Source organism: Pseudonaja textilis, chromosome 2 (genome assembly GCF_049901715.1).
Source record: "Pseudonaja textilis isolate UNSWEBS1 chromosome 2, rPseTex1.2, whole genome shotgun sequence".
In the NCBI taxonomy this organism is placed as follows: domain Eukaryota; kingdom Metazoa; phylum Chordata; class Lepidosauria; order Squamata; family Elapidae; genus Pseudonaja; species Pseudonaja textilis.
The window spans coordinates 136434612-136457697 of record NC_141991.1 but is presented as its reverse complement, the minus strand read 5'-3'; the positions used below and the strand labels follow the sequence as shown (position 1 = coordinate 136457697).

Genomic DNA, 23086 nt, shown 5'->3' with positions numbered 1-23086 from the left:
CATAATCTGCAGGTCCCCACCCCCACGTGCTCCTGGATTAAGAACTTTTTGACAAACAGACCACAGTCTGTTAGACTTGGCCCCCACTTTTCTTCCACTATTTCTCTCCAGGGTTGTGTCTTGAGCCCCCTGCTATATGCCTTGTACACCTTTGACTGCTCACCAAGCCATGCAACAAACACCATCATAAAGTTTGCGGACGACACGACCGTGCTTAGTCTCATCTCTGGAGAGGATGAGACGGCATATAGGGCAGAAGTAGAAAACCTGTCTGTGTTCACAGAACAATCTGTCACTGAATGTCCATAAAACCAAAGAACTGATTATGGACTTCAGGAAACATGGACAGGACCATGCCCCACTCATCATCAATGGAGAACGAGTGGAAAATGTCCCTACAATCAGATTTCTTGGCATCCATATTTCAGCTGATATCTCCTGGTCCCCTAACACCAAGGCCATAGTGAAGAAGGCTTAGCAGTGGCTGCACTTCCTGCGGGTTCTCGGGAAAAACAATCTGGATAAGAAGCTGTTGCTGGCTTTCTATGAAGCCTCTGTGGAGAGCACTCTGACATATTGTCTGGGTGTATGGTATGCAGGCTCCACAGCTGAGGACAGGAAAACTGGAAACTATGTTTATCACAGAGGGTGATAAACATAGCTCAAAAGATCATTGGTTGCCCTCTGCCCTCTCTGGAAGACTTAGCCAGGTCCCACTGCCAAAGGAGAATCAAGGCCATTATAGAAGACCCCCTCACACCCTGGCAATTATCTTTTTGACCTACTGCCTTCTGGACGGTGCTTTAGGTCAATAAAATCCCACACCATTAGACTAATAAATAGTTTCTTTGCCTGGACCATCCGAACCGCAAATAAACACAAAGTCACTACCTTATTAAGATGTGAAAAGATGTGAGATCTCAATACCCCATTCAGATGTATAATGACATATTGCAGTACAGTCCATCTCTTGTGTATTATACTCGGCAAAGCGTCACAGTCAGTGTTGGATGTATGTTTTGTGTATATTCATAGATGTTGTACTCTCTGGTTGCAAACGGAGACGTGGGTACTCTATTTTTCTTGTCTTCATTTTTAAGTGCTTTGGTTTTGTTTTATTGCAAACAGTTGCTGGGGTGCATCCACAGTTTCGTTGTACTTGTACAATGTCAATAAAGTTCTTCTTCTTCCTTCTTCTTTTTCTTCTTCTTCTTCTCTATTCTGCCCTAGCCAGATCCAGCACATTTTCAAACTTAATTTCTCTTTCACAACCAAGACATTATATTGTGAATAGATGGAAACATGGAGTACAAAGAAGTTTTGTATAATTTTTTTTTCTTCTGGCTGATTCCAGCTCATTTTAAAATACAATCTTTCTTTTGACTGTTTCTCCTCACATACCTAATCTGTCCTAGAGATTAGTAGCAGTCTGCAAGAATTTTTGACTTGCCTAACAATGTGCAACTAATGTGTTTTGCTGTAGAGGGAAAATGATCCCCCTTTCCTTCTGATTCTCAGGACTAATTCCAAGACTCAGAATTTAATTTTTTAAAATTCTGTTCTTGTACACTTGGCTCTGTTTAAGCATCAAACTCCAATAAAACAATAGCTATGCATTTCCATGTAAATCACAGAATTTTGAAACCTGCTTTCTCTCTCAATAAAGTTCTCGCCTTTTTTTTAAAAAAAACAACCTTATTTTTGACAGTGAAATACAACTACATTATGAAAAGGAAAAAAGCAATAATCATACTGAAGAAAAAGACTTTGGATATGTTATGATGATTAAGATAAACAAACGCAGCAGGAAAAGAAAAAAAAAAGAATTACATACTAGTCATACGTATGGATTAATTCTACTCTAAGTAACTTGGAAATACGCCACTCTTCTTTTCGGAACCAAACACTTTTCAAAAACATTAGATTCCTATCTTAAATCAAGTCCATAAAATCAGGAGAATCATTTTTTCTTCTATTTATATGAAATTATATCTTCGGCTATAGTCCAGGTTCAATGGCACCAAACTTCTGATGACAAATTCCATGTTTTAGGGATTGTAGGAAGTGAGCACCCATCCCTCTCTTAGAAAAATGAAATATCCTAGGAAATATTAAAAAGGCAGACTATTTCCCCTAAAAGGAAAGTAGAAACTCAGAGAGGCAGAAACTCATCCCCTACCTTTGTTAATGGGCGGGCCATTAAGGCCTGGGCCCAGTGGTGGAATTCTACCGATTCGGCCCAGTTCTGCCTAGCCGGTAGCGGTGACAAGCAGGGGAGACCAAATCAGTTCTCTCCAACGCTCTGTGTTGGACCCACCTGCCTACCTGGGCTCCCATACTAACCTTTATGTCCTGCTTTTGAAGCGCAGCTGCATTGTGTGGCACAGCAATTGCTGCATGGCAGCTGCTGAAGCATCAGGGTGAGTGCAGGCTTGCAAGAGGTGACTCAAAACGCCTCTGCACCTGCGCAAAGTGTGTGCACGTGCGCAAAGCGTGCCCACCAAGTCACGCCCACCTAGCCGGTGATAAAAATATTTGAAACACACCACTGCCTGGGGCAGAGCATTCTACATAACAAAGGCCTCTACCCATCTCACCATCTGGCCTGCGAAGATTGCATCAGCCAGCACTCAGGTGAAGCCATGTGGTCCAGACAAAGCCTACAAAGTTAGATAAGACCCCGCCCCCAGGGAGTCTGACAGCCAATGGGATACATTTCTTGCACAGGAACAGGAAACACTAAGGTGGGGCCCAACAGAGGGTACATAAGGGTCTCTCAGCATCTTGCTCCTTCTTCTTTTCCTTCACCCAACGTCTTGAAGAACGTGATCGTCCTTTTCACTTTGGAGCTCCAAGCCATGTGGTCCTGCCCACCATTAAACCATCTTTCCAAACAGTGGAAACAATGGAAAAGAGACTGGAAACATTTTTCTCCATGTTTCCAGTGTCTTTTTCCCCACTTGGAACAGGACCCAGAAGGATAATTCTTCCAACAGAATATAGATAGGGTGATGTTGGGGCGAAGAGAGGCGAGGAAGAATGGGCTCTGTTCTTCTTGGTGCTGGAGAGACCAGTGACGGTGTGGGGGAAAGCGGAGCAGTGGAGGGAGACCACCCCTGTGACGAAGATAAGCCCTCAGTGGTGGGATTCATTTTTTTTTACTACCGGTTCTATGGGCGTGGCTTGGTGGGCGTGGCAGGGGAAGGATCCTGTAAAATCTCCAGTCAGAGGTGGTATTTGCCGTTTCTCTGAACTACTCAAAATTTCCCCTACTAGTTCTCCAGAACTGGTCAGAACCTGCTGAATACCCACCTCTGCCTCAGAGCCCAGCACACCAGAGGCTGTCATCCCTGAAGAGTGGCCCCAAAGTCCTGATAGCCCAGCTGAGAGGAAGAAGCATGTTTTGAAGATAACAGGCTGTGGCAGTTAGCAGATCGGATGGTGCACAGTGACAGCAACAAGCAAAGACTGCCGAGAAGAAGGTTCGTAAACTGCCTCATCCCTAACACAAAAAACACTTGAAGGGATGATAACGTCAGAAAAACAGAATCCAGTTTCAAATATCAGTGTACAAACCACACTACTAACCTTACAAGAATCGATATGTTAAAGCTCCAGGAAACAATGATGAAGAACGATACGGAAACGAAGGCAGATATAAATGAAGTCAAAGAGTTTCCTAACAAGAACAAACAACAAGCTTTGAGCTAATATCCTCTCCAAAACAGGTGAGCTGTAAATGTCCAATGTCCAACCCTCAACGCTGACATATGCAGAGCTGACAAGAGATCACAACGGCCTTATATTATGAACATTCATAGAGCTGACAAAGGTTTGGAAGCATTGAAGATTTTTCAGTTCTGAAACCAGAATTAAGACTTTAGATCAGGGAGGTCAAACTCAAGGCCTGTGGGCCAGAGCCAGCTTGCGCCGGGCTTAATTCTGGCCCACGGGACAGGTGTGGAAACAGCTATAGGAAGTTAGCACCCACCCCACACCTAGAAAATTGAAATATCCTAGGAAATATTAAAAAGGCAGAATATTTCCCCTAAAAAGAGTAAAAACTCAGAAGCAGAAGCTCACCTCAGAAGTAGAAGCTCACCCCCACCTTTGTTAGTGGGTGGGCCATTAAGGCTTGGGCCAGAATATTTTACATAACAAAGATCTCCAGGTAAAGCTATAGCAATTGCCCAAAGCCCTTTTCATTACATCATCATCCAGCAAGGCTCATCCAAGCCTGGAACTCAGGACAGCCTACAGAGTTGCCCCTGCATGGCCCATTGGGAGTCTGACAACCAATCAGAATACAAGCTCAAATTCAAATCTCAACAGAGGTGTTGCGGCCAGCAAGTCTTCACTCCGGTCTGCTGTTTAAGTGGGAGCCAGAGAAGCCCTGATTGGCTGAGCTGTTTGACAGCTCCATATAAAAGGAGCTGTCAAACAGGATCAGCTGTCTCTCTCTCTCTCTCTCAGCTGCTGCCGCATACAAGTTAGCAGTAAAGCCTGTTAGCTTTACTTTTGCCTCTGCCTCATCTGTCAGCACGCCAAACACACACTTTCAGCTCTCCTCCTTCCTTCTCTATTCCTTCACCTTGAAGCATGTGATCATCTTTCTTTGGAGCTCCAAGCCATGTGGTCCTGCCCACCATGAAACCATCTTTCCAAACAGCCTCCATGTTTCCAGTGTCTTCTTCCCCACTTGGAACTGAACCCAGAAGGATATTTCTTCCAACACAGCGAAGGACAAGCAAAACAAAAGGAGAAATGTTTCCCCTTTTGCATTTGAGCATCGAAGAAGGGATAGGAAAGGAGAAAGGAAAAGAAGAAAGGCAAAGAAAAAGAAGGAAAGGTGGGAAGAGGGGAAGGAAGTAAAAAGAAGGAAAGAGGGGAAGGAAGAAAAAAAGAGAAGGAAGAGGGAAGGAAAAAGAAGAAAAAGTAGGAAAGAAGGAAAGTCCTGCCTTATCATTTTGCCACCATCAGGCTGCAAGGCACCTCTGGAGAACAAGGATTTGGCGCTCTCTCTTGCCTTGCCTTCCTCCGCTGGACACAATGGATTCCCCCCCAGCCCACCCCAGGCCACCACAGGTGCTCTCGACATGAGTGATATCGAGTTGGCCACACACACACACACACACACAACCACACACACACACATGAGGTTGAACACAATCCTGATGTGGGCCTCAATGAAATCGAGTTTGACACCCCTGCCTTAGATAATCAATGTTATTTTAAAAAATTTACCTGTAGCAGAAGCCCATGTTAAATCACATGGATGAATGCATTGAGAGCAACTTCTCATCAGCAGTTAATTTTAAACAAGAGACAGTGAACGCTTACATATTAAAAGCAGAGGCGTACGGCCTCATAATGACCTGACTCAAAAATCATGACATTTCAGAACCTTTTACAAAGTTCAAGAAAAAAAACATCACAGATAAACAGACACATTGACCTCTGTTAGGAATATGAGTCATCTAACAGCTATTTGGGTTAGAAATATATAAACCGGGATAAACATTTTAGTACTATATCTTTAAGGGAATGCAAGAGCATGCAACTGAGAAACCAAACAGCCATAAAATGGAGCCAGAAATCTGGGTTGTTTGGTCTGTATCAGAAGAGAGTGTCTGAGTGTATCTCTGTTTCCTTCTGTTGGAAAGTATTGCCGTTCCTCCATTTCTTCTAATTGACTGATATTACTGGATTTAATGTAAGTCTGTTACTGAACTGTTTTTTGACACTGGACTTTGATATTGGGATTATCCCTGGATTGAAAACTGACTGATTTAACTTGTGAATGACTTTGGATTGCTTATTTTGGACTTTGCTTAAACCTTTCTGGAAGTAAAAACCTACATTTACTGTACAGTGTATTTGTGTGCTCTGTGTGTATTATTCCAACACTACTCTCGCCATTAAGACCTGGGCCAGTCTATTCTACATAACAAAGTTCTACCTCCTTCAGGCAGAGCCACTGAATTGCCCTTCACTGCATCATCCACCAAGTTTCAACCAAACTTAGCACACAGACAATCTACAAAGCTAGCTACGACTTCTGATAGCAACCAGTCAGGATACTCTTTCCTGTGTCCCAGGAAACATATGAACTACACAACTCGATCAGGGCAAAGCAACAGATGCAATCTACATAGACTTCTGTAAAGTCTTTGATTCAGTAGTACATGACAAACTACTACTAAATCTAAAATCTTATGGTATCTCTGGACACCTACATAACTGGATAGAAGCATTCCTGTCAAACAGACAACAAATGGTCAAAATTGGGAGCTTCCTATCAAATTCTGTACCTGTCAACAGTGGTGTCTCTCAAGGCAGTGTTTTAGGACCAACTCTCTTCATACTCTACATAAAATACCTCTGTGATCATATTAAGAGCAACTGCGTTCTCTTCACTGATGATGTAAAGTTATTCCACACCACAGACAATACTACTACTCTCCAAAAACACCTTGACTATGTATCAGAATGGTCAATCAAATGGCAACTTCAAATCTCAACAAATAAATGCTCTGTCTTACATATTGGCAGAAAAAAAAAAGAAAATAAAATACAAGCTAAATAGTCAAGACCTTGTTGAGGATCCAAACTTTGTCAAGGACCTTGGGGTACTCATATCAAATGATCTAAGTGCTAGAGCCCACTGTAACTACATAGCCAAAAAGGCATTAAGAGTTGTTAATCTAATCCTACATAGCTTCTTCTCTGGTAATATCACACTACTAACTAGAGCATACAAAACATTTGCTAGACCTATACTTGAATACAGCTCATCAGTCTGGAACCCATAGCATGTATCTGATATTAACACAATTGAAAAAGTCCAGAAATATTTCACAAGAAGAGTTCTCCGCTCCTCTACTCATTGCAGAATACCTTATGCCACCAGACTTGAAATTCTAGACCTAGAAAATCTAGAACTATACTGCCTTCGGTCCAATCTAAATATAGTATATAAAATCATACATTGCAATGTCCTACCTTCAAATGAATATTTCAGCTTCAATCATAACAATACAAGAGCACACAATAGATACAAACTCAAGGTTAACCGCACCAAACTTCTGCAGAAAATACGACTTCAGCAACAGAGTGGTCAATGTTTGGAATACTCTACCTGACTCTGTGGTTTCTTCCCCAAACCCCAAAAACTTTAACCTTAGACTGTCTACTATTGACCTCACCCCCTTCCTAAGAGGCCTGTAGGGGGCATGCATAAGCGCACCAATCGTGCCTACCGTCCCTGTCCTATAGGGTTTTTTTATTTTTCTTATAAGTATCTATCTCATGTATTTGAAACTATATTTATTCTTATACCTGTATCTTGTAAGCGATTGACAAATCAAATAAATACTAAATACTAAAAAAGTTCAAAGCCAGAAAGGGTATAAAACCAAGGGACTCTCAGCATTCCTTTCCTTTTTCACCCAGGAGCTCCAAGGCATGAGATCCTGTTCATCAATAAACCTTCTTTCCAAGCAACTCCCATGTTTCCAGTGTCTTTTTCCCCACATGGAAGTAAACCCAGAAGGATATTTCTGATGATACATTTACTTGTTAAATTTATTTGCATCTAATAGCAAAAAGAAGAAATGAAAAGACTGTAAACAACATATGTAAGACAATCAAACAATAAACAGTGAAAAAGAGCACAATGAGATACATCAATATAAGCACACACACACACACATACACAAAGCCGTGTCAAACTGTTTTTTGAACTTAGATATTAAGAATGTGATGGGACTGGACACCAAATATAAATGTTTATTATATGTTGATATTATGGCTACTCTGGAATGTTATTAAAAACTCTACTGAAGTTGTATAGCAATAATGGTATGGTTTATACTCTGATTATACCATTAACTGAAACAAATCTAATTTGCTGCCTTTAGGATCCATTCAACTCTATTACTATAAGAGATATTACAATTTTTTTCTGAATCTGTATGGGTGTGTATCCTTCTCAAATTATCAATAATGTTAAATTAAACATGTATTTATTCATGTACACATGTATAGATGCAATACAGTCTTTACCTAATTTCCTATCCAAACTAAATCTCTGGAACATAAATCTTTGAGATTCTTTCTGCTGCAAACTGATCTTGGGCAATTCCTTTCTGAAACACAAATCATTCTGTACTATTTCCTATGTGAAACTGACTTGAATCATTAGTTGAAAAGAATTATTTTTTTAAAATTGTGTTCATATATTTTCTGAAACTAAAAGCGTTCTGTATTTCTTAGCTTATCTTTTACAAAATGGAGTTGAGAAAGTTCTACTACTCCCTTCAAACACCTTGCTAAAATCAATTTAATTATCCCAATCTTTGTTTCTTGCCTCCCAACATTTCCAAAATGGCCCATTTATTGTCCTTGACACGATGTTGGAAAACACAGCCGGCATTTTTATACCATCTCTATCTGTCTCTGACCACTTAATACTCTATTCCAGCAATTTCTGAACTCTGCTCCTGACAAGAAAAAAACTCTCCATGTTCCCCATGTGAGTTTTCCCCCATGAGCTAGAAGAATACTCAGAGAAAAAAAAGAAACAGATGATAAACCTGGGACTTCTCCAACATAAAACATATTTTTGTCTGTCCTCCAGTTTGCTTACCTGACTCTGAAGCCAGAAATGCTGAAGGCTCTCCTTGCGCCCATCATGGGTAGCGATTCTGATGGTTTGTTTTTTTTTAATCCACTTGCACAATCACCATTATAACACTCGGAGACTATTACTTACAATGAAAGAGAAATGCATGCTATAAACAAGCACCAGGTGGATTAGCAGCCTAGCAAGCTGCTAGGGAGATGCATACTAACGAAAGGAGGTATGTAATTTTAACATGTAGCAAAACAGGAGAAACTCCACCCATACAACCCATAAAGTCTTGCAGGATAAAACACACATACAATATACATCTCAGAGGGTGGTTGTTGGTATATATATTTTTGCACCCCTGGGAAGGCATTTCCCCCATTAATTATCTGAGCAGGTGGCTTAATTCCCATCCTGACCTGCAGCCTTCTAAAGCAACCTCAGGAGCACAGCCAATAATGCTACAACAGGTGAAATTAACAGGGTAGAGCACTGTCCAGCTGATTCGGAAAGGATGACATTTGCAAAAAAAAAAGTTGCTATGACAACTTCATCGAATTTCCTGCTGCATCTTATCCATAAATGTCTTTGTTTTAGAACCAGCACCCAAAATATTTTATTGCTGAGTTTGGGCAGAAGACACACCTTGTCTTGTATGTACACTTGCTGATGCACACAAACAGTTATTTAAAGCTGACAGATTTGCTGCTGTTTTAGGCAGACAAGAGCAGACAGCAATTTGAGTCAAATGCCTAGCAAGAGAGCTTGCCTGAAGAAAGCTGAGCACAGCACAATGAACCATAGTGTAGTCCAAATACTTCCAAGAGTCACAGGTGCCAAATTAGGTAGTTCAACTAATCAAGAATTATAAACAAGATGGAGGCACTAGAAAGTGAAAGGGTGAATCTCTATATTGCACATGCCTTGCCCTTTGCTTTATGAGAAGCCTCACTGAGGAGCATTGCTCTACTCACCTCTGCCTTTTCCTAGCTCTGGGGCTTGGGAGTTGTTGCCTTGTCATCTGACTTCTGCAGCTGGACGTGCCTGTTACTGATCAGCCTTCAGTGAATCCTGGCTTCCTGATTCTTGAGGCCGACCATCTGAACAACAGGTTCAGCTGGAGCAAGACTTGTCAGGTTCCAGATCAGAGTCAGACTCTGAATCATGGCTTATAACAGTAGGTGGCTCTAGCTCTCTTCTCCTCTCACCCTTACTGTGCTTGGAGAGGGACACACCTTGGCAACATATGGTTGCAGGATTTGGGCTTGACTAGTCTAGAGAAAAGGACTAGGGAGGGACATGGTAGCAGTATTCCATTCTTTGAGAGACTGCCTCAAAGAGGAGGGGGTCAACTTATTTTCCAAAGCACCCAAGGGAAGGACCAGAAACAATGGATGGAAACTAATCAAGGAGGGAAACATCCTGGAATGAAGGAGAAAGGGCAATTTACCAGCTCCTCCAGAAGCTGTGAGTGTTTCTTCCCTGGAGGTTTTTAAGGAGAAACTAGTTTGTCATTTGTCTGAAATTGTGTCTCCTGCTTGAGCAGAGGGCTGGACTAGAAGACCTCCAAGGTCCCTTCCAGCTCTGTTTTGATTGACTGACTGACTGACTGGCACTTGCTAGCACTAACAGAAGTTGATAAGGCACAAAGGTTCTTGTTTCTCTTTGTGTTATTTCAGGGTTCTCAAAGAAACAAGGGAGACTGACATCTCAAACAATTCTATTATTTACCAATTAGATGGAGATACAATTCCCATTTGGGTAGAATTGTATGGGAGTGGAAAATGGGGCAACATTGATCCTTCCCATCATTGCCCTCGTTATGTAGTCTGCTGAATGGGCACTTTCCTTATGCTATTAAAATTGCCATTATTATTAAATTATTAAATTATGCATTCCTCTCTTCCGCTTTTGACTCCTGAAAAAGGTGTGTGAGAAGATAAACTGCCTGCAAAATGCCCAGTACCTGGGTAAATGGTGCCCTGTACCTTTAAGACTTCTTCCTAGGCAGTTGAGCAAGGTGTGACAGCCGGGCAGAGTTTGTGGGTTTGTGTTAGTTTGGGAAAGAAATAGCCAGAAGTAGCCCAATGTTACTGTTCTCGAACAATAGGACTCACAAAGAGAAATAGTGGACAAACAGGAGTTGGAGTAGAATTGGGGAAAATTAAACAGTGCTGTCCTTTGATCTCCTTAAGGGCTTGTTGCCTAAAGGCCAGGTAGGGTTGTGTTGGTGTTGTCTTGAGCCTCAGCTGGGTTCTATTTTCCCAGCCTGAGTTTCTGAACTCTAAAATTTTTCCTATTTGAGTACTCAAGAGCTGAGAGAAATGGAAAGCACACACACACACACATATATATGTGCGTGTGCGTGCACACAGAGACACACACATAAAATCCTGGGAGCAGAAATAAACAGGGGGAACATGTAAGAACTTGTCTGAGGTGGTCTCAAGGGATTTCTTGGGATATTTGTGTGTAGGTGTACCTCAAGGTCCCAAAAGACCAAACACCAAGTGCAGGCACAGAGATTTGATTAAAGCACAGACAACAAGAATAAGAAAAAAGATCTATTGGTGAGTCTTAGACTGGGCTGCAAGAGATCCAACTGAAGGAAGAGATTGTACAAATTGCTGTAAATGACATTCTTCTCCCCACCAATAATACAACTTCCTATATTTTCCTTTTTAATTATTTTAACAATTCCAATTCCCTCCTCAGGGAGCTGATGAAAACTTGGGTTACCTTTGCTCCGTACTCCGATTCTGGGGGCAGGGAGTGGGAGGTGGAGAAAAAGAGCTGCTGCATGCCTTTGATTTGCTGGACAGGTAAAACAGGATGGGACTGTTTAGACAGTGAGTCTTCGGGCTATTTTAGTAGTTTTTTCAAAAATTTAAAATTCTCGCCTCAGGTAAGAAAAAGTTTCCATAGCTGCATCACGTAAAGCCACCATTGATCGGGTTAACACAAAATGTATTGGGTCTGGTGTTAACCGAAAATGTTGTGCCCCTCACTCCCCAACTTCCGTCAGGGTTTGGGGGAGAGGAGTTAAGGGTCAAGCACTATGCATTCCTTAATTTTCAATGACTCTCGCCATTGGGTTCAGGGCGATCTGAACTGCTGGTGTTTGGGAGAAAAGTACCGGCAAAATTGCAAGATGCGCCATACCTATATCCAGAACCGTGTGTCATTCCATGATCTACTCTGAAGCCAGACATGGTCCTGTGTTGGTTTGCTAGAACTGCTGGCCTGAGCCACAGCTGGATTCTGTTTTCCCAGTACAGAGTGGCCAATAAATCAAACTAGAACAAAGAAGGCAATTCTCAATGAACAGATTACAGATTAACAGAGTTGGAAGGGACCTGTAGGTCATCTTGTCCAACCTCACCCTCCCACCCAAGCTGGAGACCCTACACCAGGGGTGTCAAACTCACGTCCCACAGCCCAGAGAAGTGACATGCTAGCCACGCCCACCCCCAGTTCAGCAAAGGGGGAAAAGTTGCAATATGTCACATGACAAAAACGTGATGTCGCAAGTTTGACACCCCTGCCCTATACCATTTCTGACAAATGGCAGTCCAATCTCTTCTTGAAAATCTCAACTGATGGCGCTCCCATAACTTCTGAGGGCAAGCTGTTCCCTTGGTTGATTGTTTTCACTGTCAGAAAGTTTCTCCTTATTTCCAGGTTAAATCTCTCCTTGTTCAGTTTCCATCCATTATTCCTTGTCTGGCCTACAGGCGCTTTAGAAAATAGCTTGACCCCTTCCTCCCTGTGGCAGCCCCTCAATATTGGAAGACTGCAATCATGTCTCCCCTGGTCCTTCTCTTTACTAGACTAGCCAAGCCCAGTTCCTGCAACCATTCGTTGTATGTTTTAGCCTCCAGTCCCCGAATCATCCTGGTTGCTCTTCTCTGTACTTTTTTTAGACTCTCAACATCTTTTTTATAATGTGGTGACCAAAAGTGGATGCAGTACTCTAGGTGTGGTCTTACTAAGGCTTTATAGAGTGATATTAGTACTTCCCTTGATCTTGACTGTATCCCTCTGTTAATGCAATTTAGGATTGCATTAGCTTTTTTGGCAGCCGCTGCACACTGCTGTCTCATATTTAGCTGGTTGTCCACTAAGACTCCAAGATCCCTTGGATCTAGCTGAATTTAAGGCAGACAGACTTAAACTCCACAAAGGCATCCATACAAAGTCTCTTTATTGGTTCATCAGGCATCCTAAAATATAACTCACAGTTACATCGAAATTCATCTCAATATCCAATTCTCTGCATAGCTGTCTTTATGGTGTAAAAGGATGGTAATCTTTCATCCCATGCCGAAGGAGCAAGGAACAAGGAAGTGAGATGCCAGCAGGATGCTGGGTTCAGGCAAGAGTGAAGGAATCTCCCCCAACCCACTAAGGGTCAATCCAGTGACCAATCAGGATTACAGATGTGGCCACATGATATGGACTACATTTCCCAAGATATCTTAACTACATTTACCATGATGCATTCTCTTAAGGGGACAGCTCCCAATTCCTAACTAACTATCCCAATTCTGGACAGCACAAAGGGGATCAAGGCCCTTTCCTCTCCCGTAGACCACACCATTCATGTTTCTTCCTTATCCTGTCCTCCCTGCGTGCCCTAGGATGGAGTGAGGATAGGCCTGGGTCCTCCTCTGACTGCCCAGCCGGCCTGTGCCTTTCCCCAGCTTCCTCCACAACCTCCGGAGCCACACTTTCACTCCCTCTGTTCCTCCTCTCCCTCTGAGCCAGTCTCCAACAGGGGCATGACACTGGGCATATATAAAAGAACCCGTGAGAAGCTAAAGTTAAAAGAGCAGTCACCAGGAAATAAAAATTATCCTCTTCATCCTTCAACATTACTTTACGAAGAGTGAGAAGGGAGGGATAATACCCGCTGTAAATTCTCTTGTTGATTTCTTCTTACTATAAAAATCACTCGTACTATGTATGGGCAAAGAATGCTCAAACGTTACTTGGGGAACCATATTAACAAGTTTTTCTTACTGCTGTAGAACTTGTAAAGCTATTGGGTAGGATATCAACTGAATCTATCTGTTTGAGCCAAATGTGTTAACATTGTACATGGAAAAGTCTATTTAAAATGCCCAAATTTCAGATTGTTAAATGACTGGGTTGATGCCTACATGGGAGGAGACAATTCATTCTTGGGGGGGGCGGGAGGATTATTAGGTATCTTTGCTGCCTTTAATTAGTTATAAAAATAATGTAGCCAGGAAATAAATAAAACAAATATATAAACAAACAAATATTGTGCAGACCCAAAAATCTTACTGGGCAGCAAGGCTACAGAAGAATGTAAATGGAAGGTCAACTGAACGGGTGGTAGAGGAAAAATATTATTTTGCACACATAACCTTTGTAAAGCTTTACTTCTACTAATTCAACTATAGGAATACAAATACAAATAGTTTCTTAACTTAGTTACTAAGGGAGTAATTTGCTAAGTGGATTTTGCTCCATTTTATGACCTGTCTTGCCACAGTTGTTAGGTGAATCACTGCAGTCACTGAGTGAGTAACCTGGTTGTTAAATGAATCTGGCTTCCCCGTTGACTTTGCTTGTCAGAAAGTGGCAAAAGGGGATCCCATGACCCCGGGACACTGCAACCGCCATTAATATGAGTTATTCTCAAGCATCTGAATTTCAATCACGTGACCATGGGGACGCTGCTTACGGTTGTGGGGAAAAGGATCATAAGTAACTTTGAATAGTCACTAAATGAACTGTTGCAAGTTGAGGACTACCTCAACTACCTCAACTGCAAGTTGAGGACTACCTGTAAATAACCTTTTTTCCACTATGTAATTCAAAATGGATTGTGTGTGTGTATGTATGTGTGTATACAGTATGTATATATAAAGCATAAGCAGATGTGTGTGTGTGTGTGTGTGTGTGTGTGTGTGTGTGTGTGTGTGTGGTTATGGAGGAGTGTCTTGGTGTGTATATATATTTTCTTTTGAAACTAGGCATCAGAATTCCATTTTTAAAGTGTGCCAGTGTGTACACAGAAAAAGTGACCAAAAAATCTTATCTTATTTCATCTTATCTTACAAAGAGATAAAAATTTGGTTTATTTGACCCACCCGCTCAAAAAAAAAAAAAAAACACCGGAAGGAAACAGAACATTGGTTTTATAAACAGTTCGGAGGCAATTTTTTGAAAATGTTTGAAAAATATTAGAATCTTCCATTTGCCCTGAAATGGATTTCAGTCAGAGAAAGCAAGTTTTAGATAGTTTAACTTTATACTTGCTTATGTAAATCAGGAGCAGCCCTCTCTAATAAACCGAAGCAAGAAAACTCTAGAACCACCATGTTGGATAGCAGATCCAATATATTAATCCTATATAGGTTGTCCTTGACTTACGACCACAATTGAGCCCAAAATTTATTGCTAAGTGAGAAATTTGTTAAGTGAATTTTGCCCCATTTTACCACTTTTCTTGCCACATTTGTTAACTGAATCACTGCACTTGTTAACTTAGTAACCCGGTTGTTAAGTGAAACTGGCTTCCCTGTTGACTTTGCTTGCAGGAGGGTCGCCAAAGGGGATCACATGACTGCAGGACACTGCCACCGTCATAAATGTGAATCAGTTGCCAAGCATTCGGATTTTGATCACGTGACCGTGTGAAACAGTCATAAGTGTGAAAAATGGTCAGATGAAGTCACTTTTTTTCACTATCATCGCAACTTTGAACAGTCACTAAATGAACTGTTGTTAGTGGAGGACTACCTGTATTAATTCTGAGAGAAATAATGAGGATGAAAAAGCAAAATATATATATTAAGGGGTTGAGAAAAGGATGAAGAAAGCCATTAATGGATGGAAATGTTGAGATTTTGAAAAACAAAGAGATGAAGAATTGAAAGAACAAAAGCCATTACATAAATCAGTGTACAAATGTGCTGAAAAGCAAGACTAATTTGAATGGACAGAAGAGCATGGAGAAGTACTGTATGATGAATGACACTAAAGTCATTAGGTATAACTATAAAAGAGACAATAGGACAGGGACGGTAGGCACGTTGGTGCGCTTATGCACACCCCCTACAGACCTCTAAGGAAAGGGGTGAGGTCAATAGTGGACAGTCTAAGGTTAAAGTTTTTGGGATTTGGGGAAGAAACCACAGAGTCAGGTAGAGTATTCCAGACATTGACCACTCTGTGGCTAAAGTCGTATTTCCTGCAATCAAGTTTGGTGAAGTTTACCTTGAGTTTGTATCTATTGTGTGCTCTTGTATTGTTATGGTTGAAGCTGAAGTATCCATTGACAGGTAGGACATTGTAATGTATAATTTTATATACTATACTTTGATCGGAACGAAGGCAGCATAGTTCTAGGTTTTCTAGGTCTAGAATTTTAAGTCTGGCGGCATAAGGTATTCTGCTATGAGTAGAGGAGTGGAGAACTCTTCTTGTGAAATATTTCTGGACTTTCTCAACTGTGTTAATATCAGATACGCAATGCGGGTTCCAGACTGCTGAGCTGTATTCAAGTATTGGTCTAGCAAATGTTTTGTGAGCTCTAGTAAGTAGTGTGATTTTCCTAGACCCTGACTTCCCCAATTTAATTCCCACTCAACAAGTATTGTGCAATCAGTTGTTCCCATTTCAATTTTGGTCTGCAACCAGTTTTGGTCACCATAATGTAAAAAAGATGTTGAAATTCTGCACTCTTTCGAGAGTTCACAGAAGAGCAACAAATATAATTAGGGGACTAGAGCAGGGGTGGGATAGGAAAAGGGTTAACTACCAGTTCGGGATTTACTAGCTTCCCTACCAGCTGTGAGCCACTAAATCGTCATTAGCACACTAGGGAGAAGCAGCCATTGAAACAGCCCTCTTTTCTTGTTGTTTTAACTGCAGCTGTGCCTCTTTCGGCAGCTGAAGTTGAAAAATCAGGAAATAAAGATCAGGTAAGAGCCCGGGTGGGCAGGTGGGCAAAAACATCAGCAGACATACAACCGGTTCTATGTCTGCTGCTCTTCAGAGTTACCGGTTCTACAGAGGTGGACAGAACCGGTAGAAAACCACCCCTGGACTAGAGGCTAAAACATATAAAGAACAGTTGCTGGAATTGGGTATGTCTAATGAAAAGAAGGACTAGGGGAGACATGTTAGCAGTGTTCCAATATCTCAGGGGCTGCCACAAAGAAGAAGGAGTCAAGCTATTCTCCAAAGCAAGAGAAGAAATACACTATCATTGGCACATCTTGCTAAAGGGATATCAGACATGACTCACAAAGCAGCAAAACAATTCTGGCATGACATAGTAAATTTTGGTCAGCAATCTTGGTGGAAATCTCTTTTTGGAAACAACCCCACCTGGAGGGAATATTTGCAATTGATGATTTATCCAGTTGTTAATAATAAATAATAAAACATCTTCTGTTTTGCTTCCATATTTCTGCCATACTTTCCATAGCTGTCCATGGTTGTCGTGTCTAATAAAACAACTGGTTCAAATTTAAGTGAGTTAATCCATTAGGTTCTCCGTTCTGTTATTAAGATCATATTTTTGGTGCTGTCATATATTCCCACATGCCTTGAATGAGTTTTGTTTAATCCCAATTGACTCACGAAGAAAGATAATGTTCATGTAAGGGAATCCATTCTTTAACATTATCTGCAATAACAACTGCATTTGAAAAATTATTCCATCTTGAGAAACCCCCTTTTTAAGATTAAACATTATATGGAAACGGAGAGAAGTCAAATGCAGAAAGAGAAGGAATTCTGAGTGATGCAATGAAGATGTGTAACTCAGGGTTGGTAGATTATGCAACTGCATTCTCTGATCTAGAGATAACTTGGTAGGTAAAGATATTTTAGAGCAATAAGGTGTGTAGTTTGGCCAGATCGTCCTGTTTTACCTGCTTATATGAGATCATCCTATGGATGAATCAGGTTAACGTTTTCCCCCAAAAGCCATCACTCTGCTAAACAAATAATTCCCTCAACCCTGTTCAACTATTACAAAGTCTGCACTACTGTTACTGTTAAATCTTGTCATCATTCCTTATCACCCATCTCCTCCCACTTGTGACTGTATGACTGTAACTTTGCCGCTTGTATCCTTACGATTTATATTGACTGTTTCCTAGTATGATTGATTGCTTATTGTACCCTATGACTATCATTAAGTGTCGTACCTTATGATTCTCAACTCTGACATATGTATCTTTTCTTTTATGTATACTGAGAGTATTTACACCAAGACAAATTCCTTGTGTGTCCAATCACACCTGGCCAATAAAGTATTCTATTCTATATTCAGCAGACAACTGATGCCTTTTTATATAGATATATGTATGTATGTACTTTCTTTCTTTCTATCTTTCTTTCTTTTCTTTCGCTTCCTGTGGCTGGTTGGTGAGACATTTGTTAAGTGAGTTTTGCCCCATTTTATTACTTTTTGTGCCACAGCTGTTAAGTGAATCACTGCAGTTGATCAGTAAGTAAACTGGTTGTTAAGTGAATCTGGCTTCCCCATTGACTTTGCTTGTCAGAAGGTCATAAAAGGGGATCACGTGACCCCAGATGCAACCGTCATAAGGACGAACCAGTTGCCAAGCATCTGAATTTTGATCACATGACTATGGAGGTGCTGTATACGTAGTGCATCTGGTCGTGAACACATCTCCAGGTGGCGACCAAACAGCTGCGGCGATTTCACCTTCTGGAGCATTTTTTTTTGGCCCGTGCATGCGCAGTCAGTCGTACTTCTGGTCACGACCAAATCGGGTTGTGACCAAAGTCCTGGAACGTATTTCGATTGTGACCCCTAGGTTCCACTGTATCTGCCTCTGACAGTCCATCTGAGGATTTATTTTCCCAGTTAAAATAAGGAAAATCAGAGAAGCATATGAAAAACCAACGAGTTCCTAAGAGAAAGAAAGGAGAACTCACTATGAGCATGGAGCATGTTAGATCTTGTTGAGAAAGATACCGTATGCAACTGTTGGGCAACTGCAAGGAAGAACAACTGGGCCATCACATCTAAAAGTAAAGTTCTCTGATGCTGTTTCAACATACTCTTGCTAGAGAACTGCGCAAATATGCCTGATCTTCTTCCTCAAGGAGGTGACAGTGTCCTCTTTCTGGCCAGTAGCCTGGAGAGAAGTAGTTTCCAAAATAGGGAAAATAGGGGGAAAGGTCTGAAAATATTTCAGAAAACAAAGTGCTTACAGAGAGGGCAAATGCTTAGGGGGGCATGGGGAATGGCAGCAAGAAGAGAGGCTGGCTAGTGATCAAAACTCCTTGCCATACCTGATCTCACCTCCAAGAAGATGGGTGGCAAAGTGATACACCCTTTACACATTTTGAAGCCATGTTGAGATACTGTTAGCGCTGGAGGAAAACATCTGCTTTTATTCCAAAACATGCATTTATTATACATTTTTTTTAGCAATGACTTGAGGCTGTTTCCTCAGCTGGATGGGGACGTGATGAGGATTACAACACATGACTGAGGGAAAAAATGGGGCAATCAGGATACAGTGGAGGCTTTAGGCTCTGCCCAGAAGCTCATATCCCCCCCGCCCCCATTATTTATTTTATTAAATAAATTTCTACACCACCCATCTCACCTTTGCACTGATATTAGAAGAACAGGTGCTGAGTTCTAGCCAGGGTACCCTTGTTGCTTAAATTTGCTAAGATCAGAGACAACAGTCCAACAGGTAATTCTTCTGAAGAACACAAGAAGAGGTGCTAGCAACATCATCTGAGCTCAAACAATGGTGTCAGGGGCTAACTGGGAATGGGTTCCAGGGAGTATTGATGGTCTCTCTCTTTTTCAGCATTAATACAGAAGCAGCCTGGCAAACCCAAGAAAGAAAGAAAAGCAAATGAATGCAAAACCAGAGAAGTCAGTCCCAGAGGCCTTGAACCAGAAAGATACAGACTGCCTCCTGACTGGTTAGTCAGTCATTGTAAGCCACATGCCTTCCATACATGCCTATCCACAGCGAAACCTTAAGCAATCAGCCAATTGGGAAACATCTCAAGTCTTCTCTTAACTTGCTTCTCACTACATGCCTTCAGCAAAATCTACAGCAGATGTTCTCTGATGAAAGATTTCACTTTTAAACTCTACCTTATGACAACATCTCTCATCTTCAATCAATCAATCAGAACAGAACAGAGCTGGAAGGGACCTTATGTTTTCTAGTCCAACCCTCTGCTGAAGCAGGACACCCTATTTCAGACAGGTGGCTGTCCAGTCTCTCCTTAAAAACTTCCAGCAATGAAGCACCCACAAGCTCTGAAGGTGAGCTGTTTCACTGGCTGATTGTCCTCACTCTTAGGAAGTTTTTCCTTAATTCCAGGTTGCTTCTTCTCCTTGATTAGTTTCCATCCGTTGTTTCTTGTCCTGCCTTCGGGTGCTTTGGAAAATAAGTTGACCCCTCTTCTTTGTGGCAGCTCCTGAAATGCTGGACTACTGCGATCATGTCATCCCTAGTCCTTCTTTTCTCTTCCAAGCTTGGCCTCAACAATTAATTGTTCCTGTGACTACGGTTTCCTTGTCTCGTGCTCTTTCTGTATAATAGTTTTGCTGCCCTATACTGGTACTTGATCCTATGCTGATTCTAGCCTTGTTATCTGTTTATTCATCACTGATCTCTTTCTTGCCCCATTTAACCCAAACTTTAAAGTTCATCTGCACATTCTTTTCTGTTCTACAGTATTGATTCTTATTTTGCATGGGACAGAGCTAATGCAATGGTTTGTGAGTAAATATTGCTTAATGGAAGCCAATTACAGTCTGCCCATTTAGGAGATAAAAGAACATTTCTTGTTCCATGCAGAAGAAGTTTGTACATAAGTCTAAAACCTATCCTGCAACACATTGCACCAAGCTATGGTTTATTAGCTATTCTGTCTAAGCAGAGTACCCCAAGTTCTTCCCAATTGTACATTTCTTGCAACCACAGTTAACATAATGTATTATAATTATATATGTATCATAAATACTGCCAATGGAATAAATTTAATACAAAGCCAAATCTGATACATAATTAATGTTAAGCCTTTTGGGGAAGGCATTCTGCTCAGATCTCTTGCTTTTAAATAAATGCTTTAAGAAAAGTTAAAAATAACATTTTTTTCTTTATCCGCTTGTTTCAAAAAAAAGAAATCACATTAAATTTCCAAAAGATAACACTCAGAGGATATTTTTGCATAAACTTAGACTTATACTTTACAAAATCAACTCCACTATCCCCACTATCAAGGAAATTGGTGGAACTCATGCATTGTACCAAAAAAAAGGGGATTTTAAAAGGGATTCTTTCCATTGAATTCATATGTTGTTGATCAATCATTATGTGGACCTATTTTCATCCTCTTTTAATTAGTTGAAATCTACATTGACTCATACCTCTTTTTAAAAATATTTTTTTTAAATTGTTTGCTTCCCTTCATTATTTCTATGAAAATGCAGAACAAAAATGGGAGACTTCTGGTGACATCGCGTCGTGGCGGTTCGGGAGCATTCTGCTCTGATCTCCTGAGCCAGGATTTTCACCTCTGGATGGCCGTTCGTGGCGGTGTCAGGTCCTGGAGGGATTGACAAGGCAAAGAGAGACTCTTGGAGACAGTTTGGGAGGTTGCGATCCCGAAACATTGAAGAAGGGAGCCCGAAGTCTGAGGTGAAAGAAGTCAGCCTATGTGGCCAGACCCAGAGACGCGACAAACTAGCTAGCAGGAAGCAGTGAGATGGCAGTGGATGAAGGGGTGGCGATCACATGAGTTTGGAAGCTTTATTTGGATTACAATTCATTTGGATAACAATTGAGATAGACGATCGTTTGAAAGAACAATCAAGTGGACTAAGGAAACCCAGGGTGAAAGGGGGGAGAATGGAAATCGGCGGCAGTGTTTTAACCTACCACCCCTAATGCTGGGACAATAGTGAATGTGATAGTGAAAATAAGAAAACAAGAGGAACCTTGACAGAAAATTGGAGTGTGGAGTGAGAGCTGAGAAGTTATTTTTGGAAGGGTCCATTTCCTTTTGACAGCTTGAAAGGAATGTGTTAAAATCAAGTGAACTGGAGAAAAAAAAACGATCGGATAAGCACCTAAATGGAAAGAAGAATGACTGTGCAATTCTTAAGACAGCCATTGAAAAATCTAAACTCTGGTAAACTGTTTCATTGTGAATGAAAAGACTTATAAACTTGTAACTGGAAAAATATTGTTTTGAAGTACAAGAATGCTGGTATATATTTAATTAGTTTATTGTCATATTATAGATAGGAGGAATATTGTATCAGATAACTTACATAATTCTATTTTTTGATTTACTTAGTAGCTGATTACTTTAGATTTCCTATTTTTTTATATAGATTCTTTTCTTTGGTTCCCTCATAATTCACAATTTTTATTTTACGTATAGTGTCAGTGTAATTAAGAATTAAATATTGAAGATATCATATAGTAATGTGTTTAGATAACCCTAATTGATTTTGATAAAACAAAGGTGGTAATTAATTATCCTACTTTACCATTATCCCAGTGATTTATTGTGATGGAATGAAATTATTATAGTATTCATTACAACAACAACACAGGTATTTTTTCTCCAGTATAGATTGCTAAGAGTTAAAAATTGATTAAGTGTATACTGATTGTGATGGAAGTTGGTGAGTAGTTAATCAAAGGTGAAATTGTCTGATACGTGTTTGTATTGAAAAATAGTGGTTGATAGTGATTGGGAAAACTTTAGCATTAATAACTAGGAGATTCTGTTTATTAGAAAATAGAATTGATGGTAATTTGGGATAGTATATATAGGATAATAAATGAGCAGGCCAAAATTATAAAAGATATGACAACTATCACCACTACTAAGACAGGGAAAAAACCTATGCCAACGGTGGCACCATCCAGTCCGGCAGTTTCAACCCAATGAACAATTGAAGGAATGTTGGCCCCCGAGAAATCGACTACCACAACCAGCGCCCAATCAGTGCAAACCTCCCTATTAGCAATCCAGAATACGATGCTAATGCTACAAGAATCTATGGCCAAAAATCACATTGAAAGTAAAGCAGACCGGAAAGCAATGAAAACTGAGCTGAAATCAGAAATGAAAACTGAAATCAGAAACCTGGGTGGAAAAAATAGGCTTGATCCAGGAATCAACTAAGAAAAATGAAGAAAAAATCAAGATAATTGAACAACAATCTGAACAAAATGAGAAAAAGTTAAAACTTATGAACCATAAAATTACGACTCACAACAAGGAAACTCTAGAGGCCTTAATCCACCTTGAGATGGATAGAGCCTCTTATTATTTGAGATTTCAGAACGTAGAGGAAACTAGGGAGGAGGACTTAACATCGGTGATGGCTAAATTTCTAGCAGATTTCCTTCAAAGAGACAAAGATGAGATGATAAATGAATTTGA

At 40.7% G+C, this 23086-nt stretch overlaps 1 protein-coding gene across 9 annotated transcripts in view; it reads right to left on the bottom strand.

Annotated features, from left to right (window-relative positions):
* B4GALNT1 (beta-1,4-N-acetyl-galactosaminyltransferase 1) overlaps positions 1–23086 on the bottom strand; it is a 67111-nt gene that overhangs the window by 32119 nt on the left and 11906 nt on the right. Inside the window, exon 2 of one of the 9 annotated variants that reach the window (XM_087925430.1) lies at positions 19261–19491. The exons of 6 other annotated variants lie outside the window; for them this stretch is intronic. Coding sequence is in view for 1 of the 3 variants with exons in the window: in XM_026713708.2 (XP_026569493.2) it covers positions 8648–8694 (47 nt within the window). In the remaining 2 variants the exon portion in view is untranslated. Of the gene's footprint in view, positions 1–3588; positions 3707–8647; positions 8931–19260; positions 19492–23086 lie in introns of those variants that run through there. 2 more of the 9 variants (XM_026713708.2, XM_087925432.1) reach the window with 2 other exon arrangements.